At 44.1% G+C, this 25,660-nt stretch overlaps 1 protein-coding gene across 6 annotated transcripts in view; it reads left to right on the top strand.

The window, feature by feature from the left end:
- Positions 1 to 23,075, top strand: part of DICER1 (dicer 1, ribonuclease III) — a 69,100-nt gene extending 46,025 nt beyond the window's left edge. For 4 of the 6 annotated variants that reach the window (XM_032345170.1, XM_032345169.1, XM_032345168.1 and 1 more), the window contains 14 exons: positions 679 to 818; positions 2,483 to 2,662; positions 2,904 to 3,117; positions 3,322 to 3,475; positions 4,393 to 4,575; positions 5,041 to 5,146; positions 5,542 to 5,717; positions 6,585 to 7,368; positions 11,054 to 11,209; positions 14,277 to 15,165; positions 16,833 to 17,101; positions 19,675 to 19,837; positions 19,924 to 19,999; positions 20,350 to 23,075. In XM_032345170.1, coding sequence (XP_032201061.1) covers positions 679 to 818; positions 2,483 to 2,662; positions 2,904 to 3,117; positions 3,322 to 3,475; positions 4,393 to 4,575; positions 5,041 to 5,146; positions 5,542 to 5,717; positions 6,585 to 7,368; positions 11,054 to 11,209; positions 14,277 to 15,165; positions 16,833 to 17,101; positions 19,675 to 19,837; positions 19,924 to 19,999; positions 20,350 to 20,515 — 3,656 coding nt within the window. In that variant the 3' untranslated portion in view covers positions 20,516 to 23,075. Of the gene's footprint in view, positions 1 to 678; positions 819 to 2,482; positions 2,663 to 2,903; positions 3,118 to 3,321; positions 3,476 to 4,392; positions 4,576 to 5,040; positions 5,147 to 5,541; positions 5,718 to 6,584; positions 7,369 to 11,053; positions 11,210 to 14,276; positions 15,166 to 16,832; positions 17,102 to 17,464; positions 17,529 to 19,674; positions 19,838 to 19,923; positions 20,000 to 20,349 lie in introns of those variants that run through there. The other 2 variants (XM_032345171.1, XM_032345172.1) reach the window with 2 other exon arrangements.
- The last annotated feature ends 2,585 nt before the right edge of the window (positions 23,076 to 25,660 follow it).

The following is a 25,660-nucleotide window of genomic DNA, read 5'->3' as shown; positions in this document are numbered from 1 at the left end:
GAGATCTGATGTCACCTGAAGGTCCTCTGATGGGCCAGCTTCCTGATGGCCGCAGCTCGCTGCAGACGGCTGTGCTGTATTTGCTCTCCTTCCTGACTCCTTGTCAATACAGAGAAGTCTCCTTGTCACTGCTGAATCATGGACACTTGTGTTTCAATGGGTCAGTCTCTCAAATTAGTTTACAGATTCCTCTTTTTTTTTTTTTAATGGGAAGCCTCGTTTTCCATAGACTTTGTGAAACAGTGGCTATGTCCTATTTTTGTTTCAGTATTATTGAACTAGAGTTGACACACAATGTACATTGGCTCCAGGTGTCCCGCTCAGTGATTGCACCGAGTCTCCATGGGCTGCTCTGCTCACCAGATGTGCAGCTCCCCCCACCCCTCCCCGCCTCCGTTGGCACAGAGTGCTGGCCCTGTACCCTACACTCCGCTCCCTGTGCTGTGCCGTGTGTAGATGCCATGTTTGCCTCTTAGAACTCGAGGCCTTGCTCGCTGAATATATGAATGCCTAAGTGGACTGTCTGACACGTCATGTCCGATCAGTTTGTGTCACAAAAAGTACAGATGCTTTAGATTTTGTTACCTTTCTAGTTGCTTTCTAATACTACTGCTCTGGATTCCTTCGTGGAGAGGCAACATCTGGATTGTTTGTGTTCATTGTGTTTACATTTCTTAGGTGAACTGGATGACCATTTGATGCCAGTTGGGAAAGAAACTGTTAAATATGAGGAAGAGCTTGATTTACATGATGAAGAAGAGACCAGTGTTCCAGGAAGACCAGGTTCTACAAAACGAAGACAGTGCTACCCAAAAGCAGTTAGTATTGGTTAGAACTGAATACAAATCTAGCCTTTCTGACTTTTTATTTCCTGCCACATCAAATCGACATTCTTCTGCTTGCCTTCCCTGACCCTGTAATTTGGCCCACTTGGGATCTCTGCTCACTTCCTCCCCTGACAGCTTCTCTCAGACCAGTCAGCCCCTCCTTCCCACCTGCACTGTGGGCACTTGCCCACTTAGGACACTGCTTTCGTTTTTCTTCTCAAAAGGAGTGTGGACTCCTTTGTCAGATTCGATCCAGAATGAGTCTGTTTCTTTTAAAGAGATAGTTTTTGTTTCGTTCACTTCAGTGGTAAGGTTTTTGCTTTACTCATGTTTGGGGCTGAGAAAGAAGGGGATTCGCAGGATAAAATAGGCTCGTGAAAGGGTGCCCGCTGCATGTGTGGGGAGCCCGGCTAGGATGAGCGTGGGGACAGCGACACTTTGTCAGGAGCTGGGCTGTGGCCTGCCCGCTCATGGCGTCTGCCTGCATCTGTGGCTTCCTGGCAGGGTTCGTACACTGTGACGTCCCAGAGTCCGACTTCTAGTTAGAGCCATGCTGGATTGAAGGACTTACTTTAAAAATATCTGCTCATATTTGTTCCCCATAAGAATTGCAAACAAAAGCAAAAATCTTAGCAGCCTAAAAGTGTGGTTCTTTTGTTTTATTTTTGCAATTGCATTGAGTTGCTACTTCTAAAAAAGTTTTCACTTGAGCATTTTCAAGATTCAGAATCATGTCATTCTTTTAAGAATGAAGAATGTGACCTGTTCCCTGAAATGCTTGTTTCCCAGCTTTCCTACTCTAACATTTACTCCAGAGACCACTGGACTCGTTTCATGTGGTGCACATCGTCATTAATAATAAAGTGTTTTAATTACAGATACAGTCTGGATTCTCTGATATCCTGTCACTATAACTGTCTCCTCGGCGGTGTTTCTGTGCCTTCTAACTATGCATGCAACCCCTAATGTCCCTGAGCCTCAGAAACCGCACGACTCCCCTGCGTGGGGTTGTACGAGTATTAAAATTTAAGAAAGAATCTCAGATTCATTAAATTATAGTTTACTCATATAATTAGATAGCCATTAAAAATGATACAGAGAGGAAAGATACTCTCTTTGTAGCGACTGGAGAGAAAGGTCGGGTGATGACAGTCTTTATTGTGCCGTTCCATAGGTAACAGAAAAAACACTAGCGTATCTGTTTATCTGCATTTACATGTAGGAAAAAGTTGGGAGGACGCTCAGTATATCGGAAGTTAATCAAGGTTATCTTTGTCTAATCATGTAGGACTTTTAAATTTTGCATTTGTTTCTGATACTCTACAGTGTTAAGAGTCTAAAAATCCAAAGGGAGAAAAAGAATTCTCTAATCAAAAGAAATAACTCAAATGAATACTGTTTCTAAGACGAGACCTTGCGGGATTTGATTGTTTTATATAATTTGGTATTCGTTATCTAGTCAACAGTGCATAATGAGGTAGGTGACCCCGCGCCACCTTGCTGCCCAAGGTGAGAAGGGCTTCTCCCTGTGTATTTTCTTACCTTTTTTTCATCAGCTTTTAGTGAAGCTAGGAAGAAATTTGTTTTCTTGCCAGTATCTGGATAAGAGGCTGTTACCCGTGATCTTGATGCTTAGGTTTTCTTTCTGATTCTAGATTCCAGAATGTCTGAGGGATAGCTATCCCAAACCGGATCAGCCCTGTTACCTCTATGTGATAGGAATGGTTCTGACGACGCCCTTGCCGGATGAACTCAACTTCAGAAGGCGGAAGCTCTATCCCCCTGAAGATACCACCAGATGTTTTGGAATACTGACAGCCAAACCCATACCTCAGGTAGTCAGCTCCTTATGACTCCCATAAAAATACCTTTTTGATTTTGTTCTGTTTTAAAAGAAGGGAACAGCTATTTACGAGTAACTACCTTTTGTTACCTCAGAACGCTTAGTATTTTAAAGTCAGGGTGTCCCTTCTGCTTCCTAGATTGAAAGTGTCATTCCTCCTCTGAGGTTAAATATTTATAACGGGGTAAAATACCTGTTAACTTTTGGGGATGCTCTGTTTTGTTTTTGCTAAGATCCCGCACTTTCCTGTGTACACACGCTCTGGAGAGGTGACCATATCCATTGAGCTGAAGAAGTCTGGCTTCACGTTGTCTCTACAAATGCTTGAGTTGATTACAAGACTTCACCAGTATATATTCTCACATATTCTTCGGCTTGAAAAACCTGCACTAGAATTTAAACCCACAGACGCTGATTCGGCATACTGTGTTCTACCTCTTAATGTTGGTAAGCAGGGCCCGGACTCTGAAGTGTTCGCTGAGACTACTAGGTCAGTAAGGGGAGTCTGCTTACCATTAGCTCATTGTGGCTGCTAGAGAACTCTCTTACAAGAGACAGCTCTGCCTTAGGCACATCCATGAATAGAGGGCGTAAGTAAGAATCTTCTCTGTAGCAGTACATTTTAATAAGCTAGTCTTTTCCTTCCCTAAGTGAATGACTCCAGCACTTTGGACATTGACTTTAAATTCATGGAAGATATTGAGAAGTCTGAAGCTCGCATAGGCATTCCCAGTACAAAGTATTCAAAAGAAACACCTTTTGTTTTTAAATTAGAAGATTACCAGGATGCAGTTATCATTCCAAGGTAGGTGTTTAAGAGGAAAGCAAAGGGGTGGTGGTATTTCATTTCAGGAGATTCTCTTGTTCGCATGGAAACATCACTGGGCTCTAGCATTGAGGTCACTAGTAGGAAGTTTAGGTGTCTCTTCCTGGTGGGCCTGTCCTCCCTGGTTGACCTCCTCTTGTACGAAACAACACCTGGAAGGAGCAGCGTTGGCGGAGGGGTTTCACCTGGGGAAGCTCGGATCATCTAAGTGATGTCGAAAGACTTTCTGAACATCTTCATCCTCTTAATCCCCAAAGTCTTAAAGGATTTCATTGTAAATAATAGCTTCCTAAACTTTTTATAAAGAATAATGGATGGTATTAAGTGCAATGAAGTAGTAAGTCAGAATAGTTTTTTTCTTATTTCGTAAAAATTAAGGGAATAGACTTTTTGAGCAATAAATTTAAATACAGGAACTTTTCATAATTAGAGTGCTGGCTGTAATTTAGTCTTTCCTTGATGTTTTTTCTTCTTTGTTAAAACCGTATTTTAAATGTTAGTTATCATGAAACTATGAACACCGGAAGTGGGGTCTCAGTGTGTGTGTGTGGCTGGTGCCTTTCACATGTAGCATATTAGGAATGCAGGGTACCGGCTCAGTTGGTAGGGCATTGACAGTTTTCCACCCTGTGCGTAGTGGTGAAATGAAGAGAGATTTAAAGGTGCTGTTTAGCATTAATGTGTTGGCGAAGCACAGATATTTAGAACGTGGTTAATAGTAGAGTAGAGAATCCTTATTCACTTACTATAAATGTCTTATACCCACTTGAAATATTTAGAATTGAAATTTTCAGTTATTTATTTTTAGCCTTCGAATTTACTCATAATTTGCATTTTCATAAGAAAAACATTTGTTGAGAATAGTTGTCTCTAAGTGTATTGTTTTTCTTTTGTAGATACCGTAATTTTGATCAGCCTCATCGATTTTATGTAGCTGATGTGTACACTGATCTTACCCCACTGAGTAAATTTCCTTCCCCTGAGTATGAAACTTTCGCAGAATATTATAAAACAAAGTACAACCTTGACCTGACCAATCTCAACCAGCCACTGCTGGATGTGGACCACACATCTTCAAGGTAGGGGGTTTCAGAAAGGACATCTGAAATCTCGTGCGAGGCATTATTTGCAGAGGTCAGTAGACAGATGTACAGGTTCGCTGTCCCCACAACCCGACCTACAGACTCTCTCAAATCGGGAGACTGACCCTTCACATGCAAGACTGCCCAGTGTGGGGTCCGGAGTCCACACACTGAAGGGGTGGAACCACTGTGAAGCAGGGACTTGCTTGTATTTTATCAGTTGATTGATTATTATTATTTTTTAAGATTTTATTTATTTAATTTATTTGCAGAGAGAGAGAGAGAGAGACAGTGATTGAGGGAACACAAGCAGGGGGAGTTGGGAGAAGAAGCAGGCTTCCTGCCAAGCAGGGAGCCCGATATGGGGCTCGATCCCAGGACCCTGGGATCATGACCTGAGCCGAAGGCCACCCAGGCACCCCTTTTATTTTTGTTTGATAAAATATTTTGAAATTCTTACAGACTTAATCTTTTGACACCACGCCATTTGAATCAGAAGGGGAAAGCTCTTCCTCTGAGCAGTGCTGAAAAGAGAAAAGCCAAGTGGGAAAGTCTGCAGAATAAACAGGTAATGTGCTCATTGTTACTTGATAATTTAATATGTTGAAGGATAAGTTTGGCTTTTATATTATCAAGTGAACTGAGTGACATATGAATTTTTTGTAAGTTTCCCAGCCCTTGCATGGTGTTATGTTTTAGGTAATACTGTGTGTTAACTTGTATTTGAATGTCTTTCTGGTAGAAGTGTGAGAGGTTTGCTTTTATACTTGGTTCATTGATCCATTTCGTCCTTGTAAATCCTAGAAATCCCATTTGGTCTTAAAGGATTATTTTTAAAAATTACATTTTTACTAGTGTTTATGATTTTTGTCTTTATCCAATTAGTGAAAATGACCTTAAGTTTAATCTTTTATTCTTTTGTGCGTTTGCTTTATATTTACCCACATTTTTCCTTATTCAAAGATACTGGTTCCAGAGCTCTGTGCTATCCATCCGATTCCAGCGTCACTGTGGAGAAAAGCAGTCTGTCTCCCTAGTATACTCTATCGCCTTCACTGCCTTTTGACCGCAGAGGAGCTTAGAGCCCAGACGGCCGGCGATGCTGGCGTGGGAGTCCGATCACTTCCCGTGGATTTTAGGTATGCCTGAGCTGGTAGCTGGCAAGAACGTGGGTCATGAAATCCTATTTGCAAAAGAACTGAATTCAGTTCAAGTTTTAATTTTATATAAAATAATTCTTAAAAGGTTAAGAAGAAAAGCACAGATGTCTCATATGTGCAATAAACACATCCTTTGACTCCTGTGTCCTTGTAAAGTCACAGAAGGGGGGGGTCTCTCCTCCTCCAGGCATGCCAGTCAGAGTGAAAACGGAAGCAGTTCTTTGTAACCACGCTGATCTTTTAGGGCTGCTTCCTCTTTTATAAACATATATTAAATGGCACTTGCCTCAATATGTTCTTTGTCTTTTTCACTTTCTTCCCGCTAGGAAAGTGGCTGCATCAACAGGAAAGTACTGGCTTACCCACTCTGATTAATTTGGGTTATCCAGTAGTCAAGACCAAGATGGTTCTAGGGATTAAGGAACGTGAAAATAGACTAGTACAAGTCACAACTGCGTTTGTTGAATACTTAGTACAGTGCCCTACACTGGTTTAAATGCCGGAGCCTTTATGAGGTCACTTAATCACTTAGGACAACCTAGGAGGTAGGGGTTGTTAGCCCCTCTTCCAAGTGCGGGAAGCCAGGGCACAGAGAGGCGTTCTGGAAATGAGCATCTGGTTAGCTGGAGGGCCTGGGATAGCAGCCCAGCAAGCCCCGTGCCCCTCCCTGATGGGCACCGCAGAAGTCCAGGACTTCTGGTGTCTGTCTTGGAGACTTGGTTCTCTTTTGAAGTGGAGCTGATTTCTAGCGATCTTTACTTGATATATTTGTCATCTTCACAATCTTCTCGCTCTAAGCCTAGCCCTTCTGAAGGATCTGACGGAGTCGTAAAAATGTCTTTGCAGATACCCTAACCTAGACTTCGGGTGGAAAAAATCTATTGACAGCAAATCTTTCATCTCAATTGCTAACTCCTCTTCAGCTGAAAGTGATAATTACTGTAAGCACAGCACAATTGTAGTCCCTGAAAATGCTGCACGTCAAGGTGCTAATAGAACCTCCTCTCTAGAAAATCATGACCAAATGTCTGTGAACTGCAGGACGGTATTCAGTGAGTCACCTGGTAAGCTCCAAATTGAAGTTTCAACAGATCTTACAGCAATTAATGGTCTTTCTTACAATAAAAATCTTGCCAACGGCAGTTATGATTTAGCTAACAGAGACTTTTGCCAAGGAAATCAGCTGAATTACTACAAGCAGGAAATACCTGTACAACCAACTACCTCATATCCCATTCAGAATTTATACAATTACGAGAACCAGCCCAAGCCCAGCGATGAATGTACTCTACTGAGTAATAAATACCTTGACGGAAATGCTCACAAATCTACCTCAGATGGAAGTCCCACGACGGCCGCGACGCCTGGTACTACCGAAGCTGTTCGAGCGCTCAAGGACAGGACGGGCTCCGAGCAGAGCCTGTGTCCTGGGTACTCCTCGAGGACTCTTGGCCCCAATCCTGGACTTATTCTGCAGGCTTTGACCCTTTCCAATGCTAGTGATGGATTTAACCTGGAGCGGCTTGAAATGCTCGGTGACTCCTTTTTAAAGCACGCCATCACCACGTATCTCTTTTGCACTTACCCTGATGCTCACGAGGGCCGCCTTTCATACATGAGAAGCAAAAAGGTAAGAGGCTGTTTTTATCTGGGGCAATTCGAGCAACGGGTCAGCTGCCTACGAGTGGCTTCTGGTGTCGAGTGGTTCTAGAGGATGAGGGATTGTGTGGGCTTTTGGTGCGCCCGCCCAGGGCTTGACTGCGATCTGGTTCTCACCGCTGCAGCACTTGGGTTTTGGGTGGGCATTAGCTGATCTGCGTGTGGCTTACTGGTAGGAATCCAGGTCCACCAGGACGGTTTGGGAGAATGTGTGTGCTGCCTGGATCCTGAGCAGGGCGTAAGGAGATGCATGGCATGGTCACTCCGGCAGCTCGTGTTTAATTTCATCCAGTTCACCATTTACTCGGGACGGTGCCCTCTCGGCTCACGGGGCGTGCAGGCGTGGATGAAACACGGGTCTTGCGTGGAGGAGCCCATCTTCAAGGCTTTGGAGCATGAGGAAGGGAAAGAGTCGTCCTCCCCTAGCTTGGTGACTCTGCACGGTCAAGGCCGTGTGGCGGGAGCTCCGAGCAGGTGGTTGAGAGCCCGGAGGAAGGGTATGTTCCGAAACCAGCGCGGGTTCAGGTTTAAGGAGGACGCGCCACAAAGTTAGAATGCTCACCCGATGCGGAGAGAGGTGGCAAAGGTTCCCGTGTACCTGCTTGACAAATAGCTTCTAAAGCTGTTAACTGCCCTAAACTCTCAGAAGGAAGGACTGTCGCTTGTGATCAGAAGTCGTTCATGGAAGAGGTGCGCTCGTGGTGTGTGAGCACAGTGAAGGACCGGCAGAGTGCGTCCGCCCTCAGGGAGTAGACGGGAAGCGCCTGAGGCGAGACTGAGACGGTGGGCGGGCGGCGCTTTGCTGGGGACGGCCTTCAGTGCTGGGCGAAGGAGTTGGCACTCATGTTGAATGTTGCACCAGGGACTTTTTTCTTTTATTAGACAGAGCGGTGGGGGGAGGGTGGGAGAGAATGCCCAAGCAGGCTCCCTGCCCAGTGCCAAGCCCAGCGCAGGGCTCGATCTCATGACCCTGAGATCACACCCTGAGCCGAAATCAGGAGCCTGGTGCTCAGCTGCCTAAGCCAGCCAGGCGCCCCCTAAGGGACTCTTCATGCCCACGAGCTGGTAGCTCTAGAGGATGGCTCTGAGAGCGGCGTGCAGCCTGAGTGGAAAAGCAAAACCAAACCGAGCTGAGCAATCCGTTGGGCCTTTGAAGACGTCTAAGCCCGCGGAGAATGGGATAGTTCTAGAACTGTGGCAGAGAGGAGAGGGCCGAGGTGAGTAGGAGGTCGGGGGAAGAGGAGTTGTAGCTCAGCTAAGTGCTTCCTTTAGGCAGACAGCACTCTCGCCACCTCACGTACATTAATCGCCTAATTTAGTTCTGTATACTCTCATTTAATTTGTAATCTTACTTACAGTTGCGTATACTTATAGTAGTCCTGGCTCACGGAGGAGGGTACTGGTGCAGGAGATGTCAGCTTGCCCGAGGTCACCTGGCACGATGTGTCGGAGCCCAGACGGTCTGGCTTTAGAGACCTCACTCTGCACCGTCACTCTCCCCTGCGTCCCACATCAGTCTCCCCCACCTCTGAAGTCCCTCTGCAACGCCAGACACTAGCCTGAGCATTTACAGCCCTTGCTTCTCAGTGAACCCCCAAGGGGTAGATAATGTGTCCCCATTTTGCAGAGGGGAAAGTTTATTAGTTTAGAGAGTTAAATTATTTGTATAAGGTCGCCTGCCTAACCAGAGCGTCGGGGAGGTGTTGGAGGCGAGAGCCGGTCCCCTTCGCCACCCTTCTCGCTGCCTGTCGGTGTGATTAGGGGCCGAGACACCTGCCGGGGTGGCCGTGTGTAAGCTGGGGAACTGGGGGTGACGGCGGCGCTCGTGGTGACAGAGGCACAAGTGTGCGAATGAGGGTCAGGTGTGGGGTTTTTCAGACCTCATGGAACGTGAAGTGGAGTATTCAGTGAGATGTTCGGATAACTTGGAATTTAGGAGTGAGGTCCGGTTTGGGGGAACAGTCTTCGTAAGAGTGATCATCCAAGCTGTCAGAGCGAGTGAGAGTCTCACCATCTGGTTGCAGGAAGGGAAGGTCAGAGACCGAGGATGAGTAGGAAGCAGCAGTGCCCTCTATTACGTAACAGAAATTCGCGTACATTTCAGAAGTTTCATCTGTTCGTCTGCCGGGAAAGCCTTGACTCGTTAAGTCATATAGGAGTCATTGCTGTTCCCTGAGCCTGGTCTTGGAGGACGGCCTTCTCCACGTGCTCACGCCCCGGACACGTCCTGCGTCCTGACCAGGCCTGAGCCCCTCTCTGGTCCGCATACAGGCTGCAGGCACGCACAGCCCCACTACGTTCCTCTCTCAGGGCTCTTCCCGCTGCCACTTGTCCGGTTCTGCCCATGAGGCATTGCAGCTCAGGAGCGCTGAGCTCTTCCCGACCCATCCCGTCCCGCCGCAACCCCGCCGTCTGACCTTGACTGTGATGGCCATCTTCATCCTCTCCTGCCATCCGTGATGCTGTCTCCTCGTAGGCACAGGGATGCTGGCGTTGATCTGAGCTGTTCCATTTCCGACGGCATGCTGCACGCGGTGACGTGTGCAGACACCTGTCCCCTCCCAGCTGTGTCGTCTGCAGGGCCTGCTCCTTGGTCTTGCTGACGCCATTCTCCCAGGGATGGCCGGCCAGGTGCCCCTCCTGGGGTGGGTGCCTGTTCAGTGGTATCAAGTTCCCCGGAAATGGGGCTCATGAAGTACTTCCATAAAAACGAACCTAGTCGGAGTGCCTGGGTGGCTCAGTCCTTGAGCGGCTGCCTTCGGCTCAGGTCATGATCCCAGAGTCCTGGGATCAAGCCCCGCATCAGCTCCCTGCTCAGCAGGAGGCCTGCTTCTCCCTCTCCCACTCCCCCTGCTGTGTTCCCTTTCTCGCAGTGTCTCTCTCTATCAAATAAATAAATAAAATAATAATAAAAAAAAAAGGAACCGAGTTTATAGAAAATGCAAATGAGATCGACAGTTCTAGATCCTGGCTCCCAGGTTTTTACTAGATAGTTCTGGATAGAGAAGGTACGATTTGACTGAGCTACAGAGGACGTGGAGTCCTTAGGAAAAACAGACCAGAGGGTAAGCAATGAAGCTATACCTTTTGCTATTTTAAAATGGTTGAACAAAAACATCTTGGAAGTGCCATCCAAAACAAAGGAATGATATTTGAGAAAACATTATAATTAAAATGATATTTGTGACTTAGAGTCTAGGAGTGTAAAATTCTCTTGGCTCTCTTCAGTGCCAGTTTCCACTTTATAGTTAGAGTTTGTGGCATTCCCTCCCCCCCCCTTTATTTCACTGAGAATGTTGTGACATCTAGACTTGTTCTGTGGATTATTTTCTGTTCTCACAGTCCCAGGCGGCACTTTGTGTTTGCTGTCATCACGTTGTGTTTGCAGAAGTTTTAAATTGTATGCACCCTTTGTTCTGACTTTATGAGGAATTGGCATATCAGTGTTTTCTGATCTGCTTAGAAAATCAGATTCTCATCTGACTACACTGAAGGATATAGAAAATATGGGAATACAATATTTGCCATCGAGAATAATTGATGACCAGTTGTAGTAATACGAAGAACGTTTAGCTACAAGTATGTTTATTTGCCTGGTATAAATTTTAGCTGTGGTCATTTGCAGATAAGTATTTTATAAATTTTTTCTGCTAAAGGTCAGCAACTGTAATCTGTATCGTCTTGGAAAAAAGAAGGGACTGCCCAGCCGCATGGTGGTATCAATATTTGATCCCCCTGTGAATTGGCTTCCTCCTGGTTATGTAGTCAACCAAGACAAAAGTAACACAGATAAATGGGAAAAAGATGAAATGGTAAGTTTTTGGTAACTGGAAGCATTTATCTTTTGGTGAACGGGAGAATTTTGTGCTATTAATTTTTGTGTTCTCTTTTCATAGTATATTTACAATGGAGTAGGTATTTGATATATTGAATCAATTTCTTGAAATAAACGGTCTCTTCATTGAATTTAGAAACAGTGTTGTAATTTTGATGGGGGTCAGTTATATCATCATTTTCAGAGGCAGAAGTATATATGATGTCACGACTCAAAAACGGGAAAAAAAAAAAAGCAAAACTCCGTAACATTTCATTTTATTATTACATAAAACAATTCATCCTCCCTCAATCCTTAGCTCTGTTCAATGACTTTTCAATGAACCATGATCTCCAGTCTGTGAAATAATTAATTTCAGTAAAGCCTTGCTTTACAGGTCAGGGTTTTTTCGCTTAGGACTTGGTCCTCTCCGGTGACTTTAAAACAAAAGAAAAGAAAAGAAAGTAAATCATAAAGGTTGTAGTTTTCTGGAAATAGTTTAAATCTTACCAGTGGCTGAGGGCCAGATTGTAGGTGCAGCATCTTCATTTTGTCTTATCTGGAAGGCCACCAGAGGGCACCTCGGAGGCCCTTGGAGCTGGAAAAGCTGTCTGTCTGGAGCTGGGCGGCTGGGAAACACTAGCGCCACTCCCAGAGCTAAAGGCGATCTCTAGGCCACTTTCATTTTGTGGACATTTATTTTGCATCAGTGAGAGACTGGATCATTGTTGCTTAATTTTTCCTTCAGGCCAACAGTGAGAACACGGTTTCTTTTCACAGGTCACGCTTTCTAAATAGACAGGCTTTCGTGTCCTCTTCCTGACATGCCTGTGCTGGTTCTCCGTATCAAGTTTACCCAGGTCTGCTGCTCTGCACCCCGATTTTGATTTTTACCCCTTTATGGAGTACATTTTTAACTCATGCAGTGTTCGATGTTTTACAGAAATTGAACTGCTCCAGAAAAGCATTAAGAGAATATATTAATGCAGGCTGGGTTAGAAAAATTATATTTGCTATTAACTTAGAAATAGGTAGAAGCTTAGAGGGAAGTGTATAGATTTTGAGGACTTTAGAGAAGATATTCCATATTTATGAAAAGCATTCCAGTAGTAATTATTCTGCCTTGTAGTTTCATAATGTAATTGGCTTTTTAAAAAAATTAGCATAAAAGTGACATTGACAAGTCCTTTGGATTAAAAAAGAACTTAAAAAAATATAATAGAAATCTCTTATTTTCCTTTTCATATGGCCTGGCACTTTGGTTTTGGGACTACATTAAACATACCATTCATATTTTCACTTGGTAGTTTATACTTACTGAAGTAGGCCCTTACATGATACGGGAAGGAGCGGGCTTGCATTCCTGTTCTGCTTGACTCACTCCTCAGCAGATAGGTTTAAGAGAAACTTTGCATATGAATGCCTGAGTGGTAATAACTCAGGTTGAAAGTGGGCTTGAACAGGAGGAAAGAATTTTATGCCAGTATTTTTTTTTCCTTTTTTTCTGAGACCATTTAGTAAGGTAGAATCCCGCTATTTTGCAGATAGAGAAACTGAAACCCAGAGGCATTAAAGAACTTTGTCCAAGATCACATAGCTTATTTGTGATAAAACCTATTTTTTTGTGCATGTGTGTGTCTGTACTGCCAATTTTACACTGTGGTAGCATCTTACTAAACACATATAAGGATATTTTTTATTATTAAAAAATTATTCACTCTGATTTTTTTTTTTTTTTTTTTTTTTTTTAATTCCAGTTGCCTTTTTAAATGTTAAGGACCAAACGGTAGTCCAAAACATCTCATGTTACCCTGGGAAGGTATAGGATTTTTAACAGGAAATAGTTCCTAGGGATCTGCCACTGCAGTCTCTTTTCATGTTCTTGGAAAAGTTTTCTAAACATTTTTTCATTAAAAAAAAAAAAAATCAAGCCAACCCGTAAAGGTACATAGTTACAGAGACATGGCTTGGTTCACTGCTCTTCTTTACAAATACACTATGCCTTTGGGTCTGGCTTAAAATGAAATGTTGCAGTGTTTTAAAAATACTTGACAAAGCTGGAAAACTTTTTTGTCAGGAAATCTCTGGAAAGTTGTCCCTATCAGAATTGAAGCACACCCTCCTGCCTTTTTCTCCCCAAAGTATAAAGGTTTTTTTTCTTTTATTTCTTGCGCAACAGAAATTTGGCATCTTTTTGCATTGCAAAAAAGTTACATCATTACTGAATCCTAGCCCATTATTAAGGTTGTCATTCACAAATAAGCTTTTGCCAAAGAAATTGGAATTAGCAAAGATCTTCTGACAGAAATTGGATTGTTGTGTTTCATGTTAGTCTAAATTGTCTTCTTTTTTTGTCAGTTATGCTATAATCTGTTCCTCTGATTACTGTAGCACAGTGGAGGGGAAAGCATAATTTCCCAGATTTGTAACTTAGTTCAGTGATCACTAGTTTTCAAGTAGAGCAATCTAGTTTTACATTGTAGCAAATATACTTTGATTTGAAGTGGGGACAAACCTTCAGCTTGAAACCCTATTGTCTATTTTTAATATTCGACAGATTTTTAAGGTAATTTGTCTTTTTTGTATTTATACTCTTATTGCCCAGATAATGCTTTTCTGCATCTGGAATTTAATTTTATTAATTTGAAAATCTTTTTGAAACATTTTAAAACTTTGTCAGCAAAATCGAATACCTCTGTGATCAGCATGTGAGTGCTCTTACTGTGTGTCTGCTGGAGTAAGACTTCTTAGCTGAAGTTTTGCCTCGTGGACATTAATTTTAACTTTATATCCATATTCAAAAATCCTTAACTTAAAGCTTCACACGGGAGAAAGGTCATTTTATAACTTAGAAAATGAACATTCAAAGAACATGTTTTACTTTGTTTATATGATTAAATAACTTATTTTATGTTAATTGAAAACAAATGGCCATGATTTTAAAGTTGCCTTTTAGTATTTGTGGTTGTCATTTGAAATTATCCATAACCCTTGCTTTTATTGAGTTTCAAACCCTTTTAAAAACAGCAGCTATGTCTCCCCTCCTTCCCCACTCCTCGTTTCAGACAAAAGACTGCATGCTGGCTAATGGCAAGCTGGACGAGGACTTCGAGGAGGAGGACGAGGAGGAGGAGGATCTGATGTGGAGGGCTCCAAAGGAGGACGCCGAGTACGAAGACGATTTCCTGGAGTATGATCAGGAACATATCAAATTTATAGATAACATGCTAATGGGATCAGGAGCTTTTGTAAAGAAAATCTCTCTCTCTCCTTTTTCAACCACTGATTCTGCATACGAGTGGAAAATGCCCAAAAAGGCCTCCTTGGGTAGCATGCCCTTCTCATCCGATTTCGAGGATTTTGACTATAGCTCTTGGGATGCAATGTGCTATCTGGATCCTAGCAAAGCTGTGGAAGAGGATGACTTTGTGGTGGGGTTCTGGAATCCATCCGAAGAAAACTGCGGTGTTGACACGGGGAAGCAGTCCATTTCGTACGACTTGCACACCGAGCAGTGTATCGCGGACAAGAGCATAGCGGACTGCGTGGAGGCCCTGCTGGGCTGCTACTTAACCAGCTGCGGCGAGCGCGCTGCTCAGCTTTTCCTCTGCTCGCTGGGGCTCAAGGTGCTCCCGGTGATTAGAAGGACTGGTCGGGAGAAGGCGGTGGGTCCGCCTCGGGAGAATTCCAGCAGCCAACAAAAGAACCTTTCAGGGAGCCGCGCTCCTGCCTCTGCGGCCGGCTCTCGCTCCTCGGTGTTGAGAGACCTGGAGTATGGGTGTTTGAAGATCCCCCCGAGATGCATGTTTGATCACCCCGATGCAGATAAAACACTGAATCACCTTATATCCGGTTTCGAAAATTTCGAAAAGAAAATCAACTACAGATTCAAGAATAAGGCTTACCTTCTACAGGCTTTTACCCACGCCTCCTACCACTACAACACCATCACGGGTAAGGAGCCCCCGGCCGAACTCCGCTGCTCGGGAGCTGCGAGCTTGTGTTAACTGCACTCTTTCTGCCCTGTGTGTGTGTGTGTGTGTGTGCGCGCGTGCGTGGGGAAGAGCGCCGGCCCGTGCGTGTGCAGACTTGGTGCTTTGGATGGCCGGTGGCGCGGGGAGCAAGAGAAAAACGAGGGCAGCTTTATTTCCCTCTTGCTCTGGGAGCACGCCCGGCTCCTCGCCGCCCATCGCTGCCATTGCGGCCGCCGGACCTGCGCGCAGGGAGGTTATTTCACGTGCTACACGCTTAGAGAAATTGGGGCCTTCCTACTTTGTTGTGCTTTTTCCCTTTTTGTCCTTCCCCGGAGACTTTCTGATGCCTGTTTAGCACTGTTTATGGTTCTTGATTTCGTATATTCTGGATGTATTTCCACATTTTTTTGTCATTCTTCCCAAACTAAAAGGCCCCTTTCTTAAGGTCATTTTAAATCTAAAGGTACGTGGGCTCAAAGAAGCTTCGGGGGAAGGTTTGGGTGCCCTGGCTTGAGCTCTGCTGCCGCCTTCCGCTAGGCGCTGTCCTGCAGGGTCTCTCCTGCTTTACGTAGCAGCGGCCGGTCCAGCAGATGTGAAGGGAGACGAGGGGCCGGGAACTGCAGTCAGCTTCGGTTTACGAAAAGCCTGGTTATTTTTTTCTCTACCAGAGTAGTAAGTGCTCAAGTCTAGAATAGCAAAGCAGAGTATAGAGTGTGTAAGGAAAATAAGAAAGGTTAAGATGATCAGAAAAGCGTAAAACTGAAAGGTGAAAACCGGTCTGGCTCTGGGCTAGAAGGGCTGGTAGCCTGGCGCTGCTTCCCTTTGTTTCTCCTTCCTGCCATCTGCTGAGTGATGCCCCTGCCTTGGCGCTCTGGGTGTCCCGGACGCCCCACTTTGGCTGTCCCTGCTCCAGCCTCCTGGCCTGAACTGGCTCTGCTTGGCTGGGTGAGGAGCTGGGGTGCTGGCGGCTTGGGGTGCCTTCCGCCCAGCTGACCCGTGCTGGCCCAGGTCTGTGCACGGCCACAGCTCTCCTTTCCCAGGCGGTGGTTGGTGTCCAGTCAGCATGTCTCGCTCATGTGGGCAGGGGGGTTTTCTGGTACTTAATGGGCGGGTGGCTGTTGTGACCCAGGAGTGGCAAGGCATGGTGGCCCCAGTGCACTCTCCCTGGTGGTGGGGGCAGGGTGCGAGGGCAGAGTGCGGGGTGCACGGGGTGTATTGGGGGCAGAGTGTGGGGTGTGCGTGCAGCGGAAGGCCCCTGACGGCTGGCACGTGAGCGAGGCTGTGGCTTCGGCAGTACCCAGCACCCCCTTGGCCAGCACCGTGCCTGCAGGAAGGGCCTGACCTGATGAGGCCCCCTGGCCAGTGTCTTGTCTGCAAGAGCAGCAGCCTCTGGGCCATGGAAGGCTTTTATGACCCCAATTCATAGATAAGAAATAGGCTTAATTTGCCATTCAAATTGAATTTCCAGAGGCTCCAGGAAGTGTGACATGTCACATAGGTTGTCATTGAGGATTACAGGTGAAAACGAAACCTGGTGGCATTCTAGGGGTGGGGGTGGGGGTTCTGGGGCCAGACCTCACGGTGGGTTACCACGTGCGTAGAGTGGGGTTGGCACGCGCTGATGCCTGCGCCCTGGGCCGCCCGCAGATTGTTACCAGCGCCTGGAGTTCCTGGGAGATGCGATTCTGGACTACCTCATTACCAAGCACCTTTACGAAGACCCGCGGCAGCACTCCCCGGGCGTCCTGACCGACCTGCGGTCCGCGCTGGTCAACAACACCATCTTCGCGTCTCTGGCGGTCAAGTACGACTACCACAAGTACTTCAAAGCTGTCTCTCCCGAGCTCTTCCACGTCATCGACGACTTCGTGCAGTTCCAGCTGGAGAAGAACGAGATGCAGGGCATGGACTCTGAGGTGTGTGCTGCCGGGGACGCGGCCCGCAGTCGCTTTCCTCCGCTTTGGGGCGGGCGGGGGGGGTGGTGGGACGCAGGCCGGCTCTCCAGGTGGACCCTTTAAAAACTAGACTGGTGGTGCCCCTGCGGTCCTTCCAAGGGCTAGAGGGGGCCAGGGGCTGTCGGCTCTTTTCTGTTCCTGATGCCTGGTCATTCCCCGGAAAAGTCCTGCCTGCCCCTCGCCCGCTCCGTGGCGCTTGAACCTCAGGGAGGGCTCCGTGGGGTTTATTCTGCCTTTCTTTCTGTTGAAATGGGTCAGAAAACAGGCGCTGGTACCATCTCAGGTAAGTCTCACAAATGTATTTTCTGTTCTACTTGAAAATAGGAAAATCTCATTTAAAAACCAACCTTCTAAAAGTTTAACCATTGGAATTTGAGAGGCTTCTGTGGTAAGTTCAGCCAAAGGTTCTTTGGTGATGGAGCTAATTTTAATGTGTTTGTGAGCTATTTTGAAGTTTTGTAGTGAAGAATTTCCCTTAGATCTCTCCCCTCTCCTCTGACCCTTCGCTGCCGTCCCTCTGCATACCTGTGTACCCAGGAGAGCCCGCTCCCTCCCTTCTCCCCGTTCTGATGGACTTGTCCTCCCTGTGTAGATGTCTCGTAAGGAGTCAGAGAATTTATTCTTAATTCTGGTGGCTGTTTTAATTCCTCTTTGTTTAATTTGTACTTTGCTTTATTTACTTATTTATTTATTTGTTTGTTTATTTATTTTAATTGCACCAAACGGTGGCTGGGAACTAATGCCTTTCCTTGACTTGCTGTGAGAGAAATTTGAGGCAGAGCTGCAAGGGAAGATGTCCTTCCCTGTAAGCGGGACAGAGCACGTGCCAAAGGGGGATCCACTTCCTCCCCGGGTGTCCTCCTCCAAGGTTAACGGTCCGAGTCGGAGGACAGCTAGCCGGGGGACCAGGAGTTAGAGCGTCTCATATGTACTCCCTCTATTTCTGCTCTTACTCTTCCTAAATGTTTAAGCTTCGAATTTGAGGAATTAGCTGAAATTAGATTTAAGTTCTCTTTTGATGACAGCGGGACATGCTGGTTCTGTTAATTTTTGTTCATTCTTTTCCTTTCTTTTGTTTATATAAGCATATGTATTAGAAGTTACAGAAACTGATTGGAAATGGCAGTGGTCTGGCTTTTCTAACATCCTGTTGAATCTTACGCAAGTCTCTCCACCTCTCTGGGTCTCAGTTTCTTCATCCGTGAAAGGAAAGAATTCGTTAAGTTTTAAAATTCCTTTCTACCTCAAAACTGTGATATATGAACAAGAAGCATCTTTTTTTCCTTGTAGCCAGCATCACAAGTGTTCTATATAGAGCTCTGTGCAGCTAAACAATCCATTTAGAATTTTTTTTAAAACTCCCAATGCCTTTTTCTCTTTTTTTTCTCTTCCACAAGTACTTTGTGTTTATTTTAGAAAATACAAATAAGCAAAAAAAAAATTAAAGTTTTGCAAATATAATACCTTGGATAAAACCAAAATAAACATTCCGTAGTGTTTTATTGCTAATGTATATAAACAATAAATATCCATAAAACAGAATTATATTATGCGTAGTATACCATAATGTGGTTTTTTTCACTTAATATTCTGAGGACAACTTTCTTTGTATTCTCTGGCGTTTTGACTTTCAGTGGCTGCACTTTCATCAATAATATATGGCTATGATGGAAAGTATTTAGATAGTCCTTTGTGGCTAGGTATTTACGTTGTTTAATAAACATGGGCATGGTAAATATATTCAGTACATGCTTAAGATAAATTCCCAAAGGTGGGATTGTTGCTTCAAAGAATTGGGAACTTTTAAAAGGCATTTGATACATATCTAAGTTTTGTATTACATTACATTATTTATTATTACATTATATATAACATTATTTTATATATTATATATTTACATTATATACATATGTACTATATGTTATATATTACATTATTACTGTATTTTGAATACCTACTGTGTGTCAGGTACTCTCCGACAGTCAGTGTGTATTAACGGGTTTCATAAAAAGGGAACTCGTAGGAGCCTGTTGTCCGGCAGAATTTTCCTGGGAAAACGCGGCAATTTATACTTGCCAAAGCTGTGTGCGCACCCTTGTCAGTGCCGTACGTGTTAGTATTCAGCCTAATCCTTGCCAAGCCGCTAAGGGGTAGAACTGTTTTAAGATGCAGTTCTTTGATTACGAGTGCATTTGAAATTTTTTTCATACATTTATTAACTATTTCTAATTTCGTGTGGTTTTTGTTTTCGTTTGGAAGGACTCTTTTTTTCCCCTTTGCTGAGCGTAGAGTAATAATACTAACGGGGAAGGCATTTTTTTAATCCCTTGAGAAATTGGGGGGAAAATTTTTTTTTTTGGATAAGATGTTTGTGAAGAACCTATTACAGTGTAGTAGGTGATGGCCATAACGTATTATTACCCTTGTTAAAGGGTGTGATAAACGTCCCAGCCAAGGAAAAAAAAACCCAGCACCGTGGAATGCCTTTAAAGGTGGTCTTGTTGCTTACAAATCACTTTTCTCTATGTCAATAGCTTAGGAGGTCTGAGGAGGACGAAGAGAAGGAGGAGGACATCGAAGTTCCAAAGGCCATGGGGGACATTTTTGAGTCACTTGCTGGTGCCATTTACATGGATAGCGGGATGTCCCTGGAGATGGTGTGGCAGGTGTACTACCCAATGATGCGGCCGCTGATAGGTACTGTTTGCTCCCTTCGAAAGAAGCAGTCATAATTAAAAACAACTCTAAGGATATTATTTACATTACCTTTCTTTTGATTACAGAAAAATTTTCTGCAAACGTGCCCCGTTCCCCTGTGCGAGAATTGCTTGAAATGGAACCAGAAACTGCCAAATTTAGGTAAGCAAAACTGCGCATGGAAAAAATTAAATTCCTTAAAAACAAGAGGGGGAAGAGTTGTCAAAGATGCCATAAACTAATGATTCTGAGAAATATTTACACTGGGGCATGCACTCTGCACTCTCCGTTTGTAGTCGGATTGGCTTTCCCTTCTGCTTTGATAGAGTAAGGCCGAGTTAGAGAAGAGACTCGGCCGGTCTGCCGCAGCCACACCGCTGTGTAATGCGTGTTTCCTTTGTGTGCCGGCAGCTTGTAGCCGGCCCTCTGCCTCCGAGCGCATGCTCAGTCCTGATTGACAATAATAATAAATACTTCTGACTTCGGATTCAAGCTGTTTGGCTTTTTTACAGCCCGGCTGAGAGGACGTATGACGGCAAGGTCAGAGTCACGGTGGAAGTGGTGGGGAAGGGGAAGTTTAAAGGCGTCGGCCGGAGCTACAGGATCGCCAAGTCTGCAGCAGCAAGAAGAGCCCTACGCAGCCTCAAAGCCAATCAACCTCAGGTTCCCAACAGCTGAAACCCCTTTTTACAACGAAAAAACAAAAACAAACAAAAAATACAAAAAGCAGAATTAAGGGGAAAACTATTTAAATCGAGAAGAATGGTTTCAAGTCTATAGTGAGGGGAATGAATCAAAGGCAGAATTTAAAGTTTGTTTGATAACAAGATAGATTACAGAATAAAACATTTAACATATGTATAAAAATTTTGGAACTAATTGTAGTTTTAGTTTTTTGCGCAAACACAATCTTGTCTTCTTTCCTCACTTCTGCTTTGTTTAAATCACGAGAGTGCTTTAACGATGACATTTAGCAAGTGTTCAAGAGAACTATTGACAGTTATTTAGCTTTGCTTTGTTTTGGGGTTTTGTTTTAGTTTTTTAGTTTCATTTCTGTCTGCTCTGCTTAGCGTTAGGAGGCCAAGGAGGTTACCGCTAAGACAGCCCCTAGATTCCGGGGAGCGCCCTCCCTTGGTCAGCGTGGGCGCCGGCGCCGGTCCTGCCGTGGCGGCTGTGCCCAGGAGACCGGCGTGGCTTGCGAGAGGAGAAGCGTGCCCACACCGTCTTTTCTTTCCAGTTCTGTTGCATAAGAGGATGTCTCCCGGTCGCCATTGCACTTGATAGAGTAAGGGACAGGTTTTTAATGAACTCCGGCTGGCATGTTGGTGAATCAGGTCTTCGTTTTCTCATGCCACATAGTCTTGCATACAAAAGGTTCTTGCCTTAAAAGTAAAACCCTCATGGATATTCTTTCATTTCTGATCTTTTTGGAACAAACTATTTTACATTCCCTTCCTTTTATTATGCATTTAGATGTTGAGCTAGAGCGGTATTTGCAACTCACTAGTGTAGTCGTGACGTAACTTATTACAGGATTATGTTAGAGTTCCTGTCATATGTGTCCTGAAGGCATTTTGAAAACCAGAATATTATATATGTAGTCTATGGATTTTTTAAAGCACCATAATAAAAATCTTTGGCTAAATACCCAATTTTGCTAAAATCCTCCTGCCAGGTCGTTCCACTGACGGAGATTGTTCGTGGCAGTTCCGCCCGGTAGGCTGTTGCTCTAACAAGATAAACTCTAGACATATCACACCTAAAATATGCTGCAGATTTTATAACTGATTGGTTAGTTTGAAGCAAAACAGAGCACCTTTACCCTTAGTCTTGTCACTTAAGTGTCTCACTGTACTTGTCACACTGTTGCGTGCGTTCTTCACCTACCAAAGCCGCGCCACTAATGCCGTGGGAGTGTAACGTTTGCGACAGACTGCCATCATCGCGACACGTCTGTGATTGAGCTCATTAATGGAGGGAAACAAGCTCATGATTTCCATCTTTGGAAAAGAGATAAAAAAGACATTTGTAGGCATTTGCCGAAGTTTCTTTTGTTAGACTTGTAGGCACTCTTCACCTAAATACCTCAGTTCTTCTTTTCTTTTGCATGCGTTTTCCCCCTGTTTGGTGCTATGTTTATGTATTATGCTTGAAATTTTAATTTTTTTTTTTTGCACTGTAACTATAATACCTCTTAATTTACCTTTTTCAAAGCTGTGGGTCGGTCTTGCACTCCCACCAACATACCAGTAGAGGTTTGCTGCATTTTGCCCCATTAATTATGCTTGAAGTTTAAGCAAGCCGAGCAGAGGTGGCTAGTGTTTTCCAGCATATCGTTCTGAACTCTACGCTTCATGTAATGCTGCATTTTTCATTTTCGGTTACAGTTGAATACTGTACTTCTTGCTTTATCTGCACTCCCCACCCCCAGAGAAACACCTCTGCACGTGTGCACAGAGAAAACCGTCAGCTCCACTTTCTAAGGAGACCCGAGTGAAGGGGATGTTAAGCTTCTCCAACGTTATTTGTTGTCTCCAAACTTATATTTAAATTGCGATCTAAATCATTAAATGAGTTTTTGAGCAAATTAATTTGGGTAGACTCATTTTAAAAATATTTCTGATTGGGAACCGTCGATTTCTTTCTTTCTTTCTTTCTTTCTTTTTTTTTTAAAAACAAAAAACAACAACCTCAGCATAAGATCTCCTAGCAAGTTAACCAAGCAATTCTTGAATTATATTAACTGTAAACATGTACAATTAACAAGTAAGGCTGGATGTGAATTTTACTTGCGAGGGTGATTTGTGATCAAGTTAGATCGCAAATCTCTTCTTAATTTATAAACTACCTGATGCCAGGAGCTTAGGGCTTTGCATTGCGTCTAATGCACCAATCCCAGTGTTAAGGGATTCTCTCGCCTCCTGGCACCAAAACCAGATTGTTTCACAGTTACAATTCCCGTTGGGAGAAAAATGCCTCAATATATTTTGTAATCTTAAGAAGAGTATTTTTTGTTAATACGAAAAAGTTCAGACTTGGATAAGATTAGGTCATACATTCTCAGGGGTTCAAATTTCCTGCTACCATTCAAAATGTTTTATCAATGGCAAACTTTAGCTATTTCATTTTTTTTTGTTGTTGGAGAAAGATAGCTAATTTTAATTTGTGACTCGCACTTGGACGCATTCTGTGATCCCCTGGTTGCTAAGTTAAAAAATAAAAACTCTGAGACATACGAGATGGTTATGAACGCTTTCGTGCTGCTGATTTTTAATGCTGTAGAGTTCCCCCAGTCTAGCTTGTTGAAATGTTTTGCATCCATTAACTAAGGAAGAAAATCACTCTTTGTGGCCCCCTTTCCGCCCCTGTGTCATCCTTTTGTTCCTGTGACTGCAACGTGAGACCGAATGTAATACAGAGGCCCCACTGGTGGGAGGTGTGGTGGTGCCGCGGGCACGTGTGTGCAGGACTGGGGAAGTGTGTCTTGAAGAAGCAGCTCCGGAGTTCCTTATGATGATTGTGTGGAGGTTAATCAGCATGAACCTTCATTGTAAAGATTTTTTATTTCTTTTATAATATACTTTCAATAGTCCTAACTATGCTGCGTTGTGTAATAGCTTTGTCCCCCTTTGTTCTGTTCGTGTAGCACAGATAAGCATTGCACTTGGTACCATGCTTTACCTCATTCAAAGGAAAATATGCTTAACGGAGAGGAAAAAAATGTGGTTTGGCCTCGCTGCTGTTTTGATTTACCGGATTTGAGAAAGATAATTATAATGCCTACAATGTGTCATATCCTTGCACAACTTAAATAGGTCATTTTTGTCTGTGGCATTTTTTACTGTTTGTGAAAGTATGACAAAGATTTGTTAACCGAACTCTTAATTATGTTTTTTTTTAATGTTTTGTTACTTATTTTTTCTTTCTTTTACGTCATGTGAAGTGATTAAATTTAGAATAATCTCTAACACTCCTGTAATGATCTCTTAAACTACTAGTAGTTTAACGTTCTTTGTAATAGCTTGTCCTCAGAATGATCAGCCTTCCCTCCCTAACTAGCAAGGCCCGAGGCTGCTCAGCGGCTCATAAAGATGGCCCTTCGCCCAGCACCGCGCCCTTCTAGGTCGTTCCCAGTATGATGGAGACTGGGGTGCCCAGAGTGCCCCATACCCAGCCCTCCCATGGTGCTGTCTGGGGGCCCAGCCAATGGCAATCTCTCCGTCTTCCTCTCATAGAGTATTTAATCCACACGGGACCTAAGCCACCAACCTGAGTCCTGGGTATCTCTATTGAAACCGCATCTGAGAGTCCGTCCGAGCCCTCGCCCAGCTCATGTTCCCAGCGGTCCACCTAGATGGTCGGTTTAATTGCATTGCAGTAGATATATTTTTTCAACCACTGATTACTTTTCAGGAATTTAATTATTTCCAAATAAATTTCTTTATTTTATATTGTACATGAAAAGCTTTTAAGATTTGTTTAAGACCAAGCGTATTAACGCAAATTGACCAGTTGTCGGAGCCGCCAGGGGTTATCTCGCGGGAACTTGCATTGAGACTAGTGTTGTAGTTTCCACTAGCAGTGAAAATGGTCTTTCAGAACTAACTTGTAAATATATTGCAATCATTAAGTGTTGGTTTTTTTTTTTCCCCTGGTCTATTTTTCTTTGGACAACCACCACAGAGAATTTAAATTTTCTAGATGCACTCAGAATTCACTGCATCAGCAGGTTGCCCAGCAAAAACACAGAGATGAAAAGCGAGTAAACTTTCTGGCTTTTCTGCTGTAAATAGAGTGAAGGAAAATGACTAAAATCAAGGAAAACTAACATAATTTGATTGACAGTAGCCTATTTCCCATCACATGCTGCAGCTGTTCTAAGGAACGTACTGTAACCCATCCCTCCAGTAACTGTGCTGTGGGACCGTGGAGCCTGCACCTTACGGGCCCTGATTACCTTTAGTTGTTTGTTTTGTAATAATTGTAGCAGAGTCAAGCTCCAAATAAAGTTATGGTCTGTTCATTCCGTGTCCTTCTATCTTTTTCTTTTCCCATTTTGGTTCTGTGCAAGAGGGTGTTAACACCGAAGTGGTTGTAGCAGACAGGATCTTCCACGTGTTCTAGCTCCATGGTTGTATGAAAATGCCCATTTTAATACGATAAAAATTTTGCTGACCGAGTTTTCCTTCACGTTTACTGGTAGCGTTGTATAGTAGTGGTTGCCTTTTTCTTTTTAATAATAAGTGTGTTTTTCTGAAATTTTGCCACATTGACTGATGCATTCCAGGTCCTGGATTATACACGAGACATTTGACACATTCTTTAAGTGAATTTGGTTATTCTAAAATCGAGTGGACAGAATGCTCAGCTTCCAGGTTTTTAAGATGTATTCCTGATATTATTGGTTAAGCAAGAATTCTGTCTCCCAAGATTTGACCCAGTCTTTTTGTGACTTAGTAAACTGAGGACTAATAGAAAGGACTTGGCTGTAGGAACAAGATTGGTTAGTAAGAAGTCTCTTAGAAGGAGAAAAAAATTTTCAGTTTTCTTCTGTTCCAAGTCCCGATTAATCCCTTCCTTTTCCTCCCTTCCAGCTTCTCTAAACTAAAGGAGAAAAAGTCTGTGTATTTGAATCCTGAGGAATTTGGTGCAGCACCACAGGCTTGAGCGTGCTGGCGTTACGACCCAGAAGTCACTGGATAGCGTGGGCCGCGTGTCGGTGCCACAGCGCTTTCCTGCCACCATGCCCCTGCCCTCCTCTGGCCGGTGACAGAGAACGCAGCCCGGCCAGGCAGATCAGCTTGCCGGTCAGGATGGGCGTGA

This window comes from Mustela erminea, chromosome 5, assembly GCF_009829155.1.
Source record: "Mustela erminea isolate mMusErm1 chromosome 5, mMusErm1.Pri, whole genome shotgun sequence".
NCBI classification, from domain to species: Eukaryota; Metazoa; Chordata; class Mammalia; order Carnivora; family Mustelidae; genus Mustela; species Mustela erminea.
The sequence above is the reverse complement of the archived record's forward strand: the minus strand, read 5'-3'. Positions and strand labels throughout refer to the sequence as shown.